This window comes from Anopheles moucheti, chromosome 2 (genome assembly GCF_943734755.1).
Source record: "Anopheles moucheti chromosome 2, idAnoMoucSN_F20_07, whole genome shotgun sequence".
NCBI lineage: Eukaryota > Metazoa > Arthropoda > Insecta > Diptera > Culicidae > Anopheles > Anopheles moucheti.
In genome coordinates, this window is record NC_069140.1 from 15,584,139 (window position 1) to 15,592,375 (window position 8,237).

The 8,237-nt window shown below is 50.8% G+C and overlaps 1 protein-coding gene across 1 annotated transcript; it reads right to left on the reverse strand.

Moving 5' to 3' along the window:
* Window positions 1–1,955: 1,955 nt before the first annotated feature.
* LOC128298693 (uncharacterized) lies at window positions 1,956–5,768 on the reverse strand. The gene is made up of 6 exons (XM_053034463.1): window positions 5,711–5,768; window positions 5,123–5,579; window positions 4,953–5,051; window positions 2,809–4,860; window positions 2,190–2,730; window positions 1,956–2,093 (listed from the first exon to the last, which is right to left on the reverse strand). The coding sequence occupies exons 1-6, from the start codon at window positions 5,742–5,744 to the stop codon at window positions 1,956–1,958; spliced, it is 3,321 nt and encodes a 1,106-aa protein (XP_052890423.1). The 5' UTR covers window positions 5,745–5,768.
* Between the last annotated feature and the right edge of the window lie 2,469 nt (window positions 5,769–8,237).

The window sequence follows — 8,237 nt, forward strand, 5'->3', positions numbered from 1 at the left end:
CTCTCCCTGCTTATCCGGAGGTGCTTTGGATTCGTTGTTCTCGGTTCTGTTTTACTCGTACGCACGCAACGGAATCGAGCGAGACATATATTTTTGTACAGCTTTGTTTGAATAGACTGGCAGCATTGCTTTTCTTCCGGTGTGTTTCGCCCACATTGCGTACTCATTCTTCCGGCTTTCCCGGGATTTCCTCATCCCGATCAGTGTGAGTTTACTCCCCTGCACCTCACCCGTCCTCCCCCTTATTATGCTGGTGTTGATGATTGTCATCTCTTGCTCGTGGCGGTGGGATGGAAAAGATAGCCCTTTCCAATGCCGGAAGTGTGCCGAGCGGCAAACTGCCATGACGCTAGGGGGAGGGCAATCGGGTGGCACGGTAGGAAGTACACAGCGTGAAAGAAAACAGCAAAGCAGAAATAAAACCATCGCCCTTAACTTACTTCCCCCACGGCAGGATGAGGTGGTCCCGTTCTGGCATCCCGCAAAGAGTTTGGCGCATAAATCAACATATCTGATCGAACAAATTTGACCAACATGAACGCCCAAACACAATCGAATATCGATGGATCGGAGTAGCGTTTTGGGGGGTAACGGGAGAAACAGTCTCGTTGAGGTAAACCCGGCTGGGAGGCTGGGGGTGCAGTACGAATAACACTGAAGTAAAACAAGAGCACTGGAGCATGAGCTAACGAGGAACAATTCACGAAAATACCTCGTTCTCGTGCGTGTGTGTGTGCATGGACATTGCTAATTCCTTTGTTTATCCATTCAACCGACTGGATTCTTTAAAGGGATAATACAGGCGCCGGTACAACACGGAAAGAGTAATTGGACATGCAGTTTTTGGTTTGTTTATTTTTAAACCAGGTTTCGACAAGGAAAATATTTTTTCTTCGATAATATGTTTTCGCTCGTGAGTGATTAAATTAATCAAATACTGGAAAGCTTTTTTTTGGTAATGTGAAAAACTATTTTGGGAGCAACTCATTTTTAAATACCTTTAAAGATTGTTTTACCACCATCAAAATGCATCTATTGTACATCACATTTAAACCATTCCCGCTCCATCCTCTTTCAATAACAACAATAAAAATTCACAATTGATGAAGACGAAGATTTGCACTATGTTCTACATGGCCACAACGCCGTATATCAATCACTCCAGCAATGATTGAGTAATGGGTTCATATTTAGCCTTCAACACGACTAAAGTGCATCCACCGTGCGCTGCCTGCAACGGTGCGGGAATCAATTCACCATTCGATGCCATTATTTCGTTCTTTCTTTTGTGCCCTCGAATCGGTGCAACGCTTCCGATTGTTGGAAAGTACATCAAAAATACATCAGATGCTTTAACCGAACGGATAATTTAGATTTGTTTTTTTTTTGTACGCTGCCTGTCTCGAAAGCGCTCCACTAACATTGTTGCTTGCCACATGTCATTTGAGGCTAATGGTGGCCGTCTGCGTTACAGCCTACTTTGCCGGACTACAGCGGTGGTGTAGAAAAACCAGGAAAAACAAAACAAAAAGGCCAGCTCGCACACCAGATAGCGAAGGTGTGCGCGTGAGGATTGGTGTGCAAGTCAATGGTAATTGGATTGAAAACGAGTCCGACAGCCGCCATGACGATGATTAATGCTTTTGTTGGTTGTTTTCGAATTGTACCGGCAGGTTCGATGTAACGCTGCGCTACTCGTTCCCCCATTCATGGGGCCCATTTGGGGCGGGTTGAAAACAGCCGCCAAAGCGATTCACAATCGTAATGCTCAGTCGGTTGGTTTTACGAAATGGCGTGTACGAACATCATGCTGACTGCAATTGGCGTGATTTTGTAATACATTAATGATAGGCCATTCGATTCGACGTCGATGATGGCCCCGGGCGCGTCGGGTTGTCGGGTTGCGGGTGCTCAATGCCCAACAAAGGCTACAATTGAGCAGCGTGAGTGGTTGCTCACGAGTAGCTCAGCAGCTGGAGCTTCTGCAGGAGCTGACCGACGTTCGATTGTAGCAGGGCTGGCGTTTTGGCCAGCACCTTGCGCGACGGTTCTTCCAGCCCATCCTTCAGCAGGCCGTAACAGTCCGCATTGTACTGTAGGGAAAAAGGACAGAGATGTGTATATAGCTGACGTACACGTGTTGGAATAAGACACCAGCCCATTATCACCCCCCTTGTCCATTCACTCACGCTTTGCTCCACTGGACGTGGATGGAACGCCAACAGGATTTCGTCCAGCGAATCCGAGCATAGCTCCTCCACTTCGACGTGCTGTGACTTAAGTGGCGTTATCATGACGGTACGAAATTCGGGCTCGTTCCGGCCCTCGATAAGCTCCCGGCCGAGTATGAGTGAAGTGCGCCGATTGGCGTACCGGTTCCACAGGCAGGACTGAAAGTTGTGCGTCATACAGAACACACCCAAACACCGCAAATTGTGCGTTTCCATTGAAGGATGCTTCGGACTGGCCGTTGACTCCAACCCGGGGACGTAAAAACAGGTATCCACTTGCGGAAATACGTGAACATTCATCCCGAGAAGGTAGCGTTCAAGCTCGTCCAGCGAAAAGGTTCCATCGGTGGGGTGTAACACAACCGGTGGAGCATCCTCGGACTTTTTCGATTGACGTTTAGCGTGCTCCTGCAACTCCACCCGATAGCCGTTCGAGGTGACGTAGAAAACGATCTGCAGTGCCTTGGTGGAGAGTGTAATGGCCGTCGTCAGATTGGCGCTGGAAGTAAACGCAAATTGAAACAGCGTGCCCCGTGAGCAAAGAAGGGGCTTTGTTTTACACCTCGCAGTCACTTACATCCGGCCGTGGCGACGAATGTCCCAGTGCACGATTGGAATGTTGAAGTACTTTCGCGCAGCTAACCCATAAACTCCCAACCGGTCAGTCCAGAAAGTGAGCACCCGTCGGTCCGGATCGTACGATTGGTTGCGTATTGGCATCGTTGACCATCGACCCGGCTCGTGTTCGATCAACGACAGAGCCTCCGCCTCCTCCTCCGCGCTGGGCTTTGTCTCGGGCAGTGTCTTCGCGTCCTGTGACGCTAAGTGCTCCTGCTGAGCCCTGGCACTATCGAGCGACTTTTTGCGTTTGCGTTTCTTTTTCTCCTCCAGCGACAATGCGGCCTCACTCATCCCGGACAGTGTTCGCGTTCGTTCGCCCAACCCGAGAGGATACTTTTTCGTCGTACGAATCTGAGGTCGCCTGGGTTGTTTGTCCCGATCCGGATGCTGGGTGGGCGCCGGATGTCCGGCTGTTTCATCCACGGCCGGTGGCAGCGGTGGAAAATGGGGCCGTTCCTTTTCCCGCAAATAATTGAGCAGCATCATAAAGGTGGAAAACGTTTCGCACAATCGCTCATTGGAATCATTGTCCAGCATTGCGTTGGGCGATTCCATGCTCCGCACGAGTGCCTCCATTTCCTGTTCGCCGGCGCTCGTTTCGGCACCATCGAACCGGCCGAATTCTAGCGGCTGATAGAGCAGAGCGGGAGGATGCAGGTATCTCGGCCCATCCGAAGGTGCCAATGAAAATTGTGGCAATTTTTCATCCATTTCCTGCAATCGCTCCGCATCGTCTGCCCGCACGGACGCGCTGGAACGCCTAGAGTTGGTGCCGGCTTCTTCGCCGATGTCAATATCGGAATCGATTGGGAGGCGCATTTCCGACAGCGCTAGCGATGGACCCCCGTGATGATGATGGCACTTGGTGAGAAATTGGTCGTACTTCTGCAACATCCCGTCCCGTGCCATCTGCTCACGGTCACGTGCTTTCCGGCGTTCGGCTCGCTCCGTCAGGATGGTGTACAAGCGCTTCAGCTCCACCCGGAATCGATAACCTTCCGGGACGCAAGGCAAAAGGTGCTCGCGGATGAGGTAGTGAAGTCGCAGCTCGAGCGGAATATCCACGAGGCTAAAGTCTTCAATGGTTTTCGGCTCGACAGCGAGCACCCGTAGGCGGCGAGGTTCTGGTGCGGCAAACAGGAGTGTCGCTTTGCGGGCCTCGATTTCGTCATAGTTGAGGTGAAACTGTTGAACTTCCGACGGTAGTTGGGTGAACTGGGCACCCTCCTCCCACGGTTCCCAGCAGCAGACGGTCGGCTCTTCCCACCAGTGGCAGTGGGCCGGGAGTTGGAGCTCAATTTTAATCAACTCTTCGCTCTCGAACGCACGATACCCTTTTTCTGTCAACTTCAAACCAACCGGAACGTTGGTGTAGATGAAATCGGGCCTCAGCTCCACCGGCTGCGGAAGCTTGTCGAAGCGTGCCAGCTCGAACACGCCACCGACGATGGCATACTCCCGCAGGTTTATGTAGCCCTGCCTGAGGGGTAGCGATTTGGGCGCTACAACGTCGAGGCTGTCCCAAAATCGATCGCTTTCCTGCCGCTCGAACTCAGCGTCAATGTCAACCTCGGTCTCATCCGTAATCACCGCTGGAACCGGCTCGTCGGCCGGTGCTTGTTTCGCCGCTTTCGCTCCCTTTTTGCCCGCCGACTTTGCGGCGGGTTTCGCATCCTTACCTGCGCCAGGGCCACCCTTTTGGGCTTCGAGTGCTTCCGCTTCGGCCTGTTTACGACGTTGTTCGCTTTCGTAATCTTCCCGTAGTTTCCGTAACGCTGTCAGACGCTTCCGTCTCACCTCTTGCCGCTCGTTCCACTCCGCTTCCTGTGCGGCGGACAGCTCCGGCACGGGCATCAGCTTGGGGATGGTGTGCGTGGGGTCCATATTGCTGTAGTGATCGAACACTTGCCAGAGTCCCCGGATTAGACAGTCCTTCAGCTCCAGCGCCGGGGGACGGTGTAGCACAAGCTGTAGCGGGACCATGTCGATAACTTTCATAAGCAGATTACTGTGCACGGGAAGAAATGTGGACGAAGACGAATTCACTTTCCTTACTGACGAATGTTAAACCGGAGCAAAAAGAGGCTTGGTGATGCTTACTAATCTGGCGCGAGTGGAACCGGACGAAAGGTCCAAAGATACATCGCAAGTACATCGTTCGCCGGGAAATGGAAGTCACTCATCACGGGATCCAGTGTCCTTTGGAAAGCACAAGAATAATGGTTTTTGCTTGCTTGATGAAAGGTACAGCCAAACCAAACGCCACTCACTCCATGTCCCGTGCAATGTTGCTCCCAATGCGAAAGGTCATCCTGTCCAGCGAATCGCTAATGAACTTCCGGATCTCGTCCCGTACCAGTGCGACTTCCACGGCCATTGGATGCTGCCCCCGGCCGGCATTAGCTTGGATCGATTCCAGCACGGCCAGTGCCTCACAAATCGTCGGCAAGTAAATTTCGCCAATGTTACGGAAGGTTTCCCTCAGATCTTTTCTCGTATTTCGCTTCCGGCCCGGGTCTTGCGTCAGCGGGCTCCGCTCGTCCGCTGCCAGCGTCCAGCTGACCGTACACTTTGCTAGCGCTTCCTGCTGAAAGACCCACCGGAACAGACACTCGCGCAGCTCGGGCGGGCTGGCGGGATCCGGGGTTGTGCGGCACGACAGGAAATCGGTCCACTCTTTCCGGTCCGCCAGCTGTCGTTCGTGGTCGTAAGCGGCCTTCTCGAGCCCTGTTAGCAAAATGATACCGCCGATTGGTCGCTCCCATCAGCGTTATTTGTTCGCATAAGGCATAAGGCCCCGGTTCTGCTGACCGTGGGATTTCTGCCATTAAAATAAGGTCCGCAACCATTCTACTCACTGCGAAAGAACTTAACGGTCTCGGCGAGCAGCATTCGGCGCTGGTTGTATTCCTTCTGCTCCAGGGCAACCTTCTCACGGAACCGCTCCTGCTCTTCGGCGCATCGTTCCGCTTCGGCTTGTCTCAGCGTTTCCCTTCACCCGCCACAGCCCACCGAATTGGAATTGGAAGAAAAAAGATGTAGTGATAATTCAAATCATAACAAACATGGCTGGCAGCCAAAAAGTATCGCGAGCGAAATAATTACAGCAATTCTTCCGGCGAGATTTTCGGACTTTTGGTTTTCTGAAGCGAAGCGAAGAAGTGAAAAAAGCGCCCCAACAAAAGGTCATAAAAGTATTTGGAAAGAAATGGCCGGCCCCTTGGATTAGGATTTATGATGCAAAGTTCGCACTCACCTTCGGCATTTTCGGCAACGAAAAAAAAAATAACACACACACACAGCAACGAAGCCACCAACCACTGAAAAAAGCTCCCCGTTTACTTTGATTGGAAGTAACAACAATGCGATGTAGATGGAGTGCCGAAAGTTCGCATTCTAATCTACTTGCCGCTCGGCTTGCTTGCATGGAATGGAATGGAAAACTCTCGGAAAATTCGATCACGGCAGATTGCTTGGATTGTGAAATAATTGAGAAGTTTGCGATAAGCGAAACAATTGACAGCTACATCGAGGTGGGGCACCTCGAGTCGTCCAGTGGAGTAGTTGGCAATGTTTTCATAAGGACCTTCTTTTTTTTCTCTTTCGCTCTAAAAGTAAGAGGAAAACTTGGATAAATTAGACATACAAATAATCGCACTGCCCTCGTTTGGCCATCGTTTCGCACTCGTCAATAACATCCGTTTCCGTTCGGACGTGACTTGATTGCCCAAACGCTGGGACGCACCCCCGGCACGTAAATGGAGAAAACGAGTTCGGGTCGGGATTGGGGTTTCGGAAGCGATTATAGCTGGAAACATGTGTGGTGGATACACTCCAAGCTAAGTTTCGGTACTATCGCGCGTGTAAGCGTGCCATTTGAAGTTAGCTCCGTAGCAATCTTACATTACCTTGTCCGTACCATGCCAGTTACCTGTTTAATGCGATCAATAAAGAGCCACTATCGGGTGAAACCAATTGCGTGTTTGAGACGGGGAAGAATCCTTCCGCAAATTGATGAACTTGATCCCCCTCGAGACATTTTGCCAGGGTTGGCCTCTTTTTCTCCTCCCGTTTTGACCTTATTCGCCCCCTTTCCAGCCATCAGCAGGGGTTCGAGTTCATGAAGGGTCCGCCAGGTTGAGTTTCAAACCCAACCGCACCAAAAATGTACTTTAGATCGAACCGAGTAATCCCTCCGTGGCAGCGAGTGTCTCGTTGCGAACCCACCGGTTTAGCCACGTGTGTGGCCAAGATGATTTCATAAATGATTCATCGAAAGCACATAAATATAATCCAATCAGTGTCCGCTCGCTCATCCCGGTACCGGACATATCGGTTTTGACCGGCATCCGTGCGTTTTTAGGTGGGGTTTTTTTTGCGGACAGCACCGTGAAGCGTCCAAGTGCGCCGGGCAGTCGGGCAACCGGGAACACATGGCGGCCAAACACGGCATAATTGCAAATAGATTGATTCCAGCATGATGTGGCGGTTCGGCATCACGAAATGGTGGTTGAATTTCTAAAAAGCGGATTATGATGCCATCATAGCCGGCATTCCCGGGGCATCAGTATTTTTGGGATTAATATTTAATTCGTTGCTCAAACGGTTTTGGCCGCTCCGACGGTCGCAGTTAGACGAAAACTCCTTTTAGACGAAAACAACATTTACTCCGGAGGTAGAAACAATTGGAAATTAACAATATTTTCTTCTCATCTCAAACAATCAACCGTTAACGAATCACCTTGCCACGTGCAATTCGTGAGCTTTTTGTTCTAAAATGGACATTAAACCAAAACGTGCTAGCACTCCTCCCAACTCTCATTCGGGGGAAAATTTTTGGGGATTGTTCTGATTTGACGCTTATGATATCCTTGTTCTGTTTTCACAACACACTCGAGAGCGGCATATAGATAACTTTTATTTGTTTTAACCACCACCTGAACGAGCGCTCCTGCAGCGCTTGGGAACCGTCCCGAAGCGGGCGAGTTTGCAGTAAGGCAGTAAGCAGCGGGAGATTTATTCCCATCCGAAAAGGCTTTTATCGAGCGTATAATTTTAGCAAGGCCATAAATTGAGCGTAAAACTCATGCAGCCTGCCGCCAAGAGGCGTCTCAATTCGTCCAGGGACACACGGGCAACGAAACCCAGTGCCAGATGGAGGGCGATAGTACCAAAGGAAAAAGGCATTGAGATAACTTCGGCACACGTACGTGTTCTGTGGGCAAGGATTTTAAATATACCTCTAGAATCTTCTTACATCTTAACGTGCCGATTTCCGTTGGAGTCGGTTTGGCTTTTGGCATGGTCTCATGGAAGCAGGCGGCTGCATTCCGTTGCATCACGGGAGCTTTACTGGAACGGATGTTAATTCCAGCTCTTCCTTAA

Excerpts from the sequence above, each read along its gene's own strand:
- LOC128298693 (XM_053034463.1), bottom strand. The coding sequence starts at position 5,744 with ATGCTGCTCGCCGAGACCGTTAAGTTCTTTCGCA. Across the intron at positions 2,731-2,808 it reads ATTCGTCGCCACGGCCGGAT|CGCCAATCTGACGACGGCCA; the intron begins GTAAGTGACTGC and ends GTTTACTTCCAG. Across the intron at positions 2,094-2,189 it reads CACGTCCAGTGGAGCAAAGC|TACAATGCGGACTGTTACGG; the intron begins GTGAGTGAATGG and ends TTTTCCCTACAG.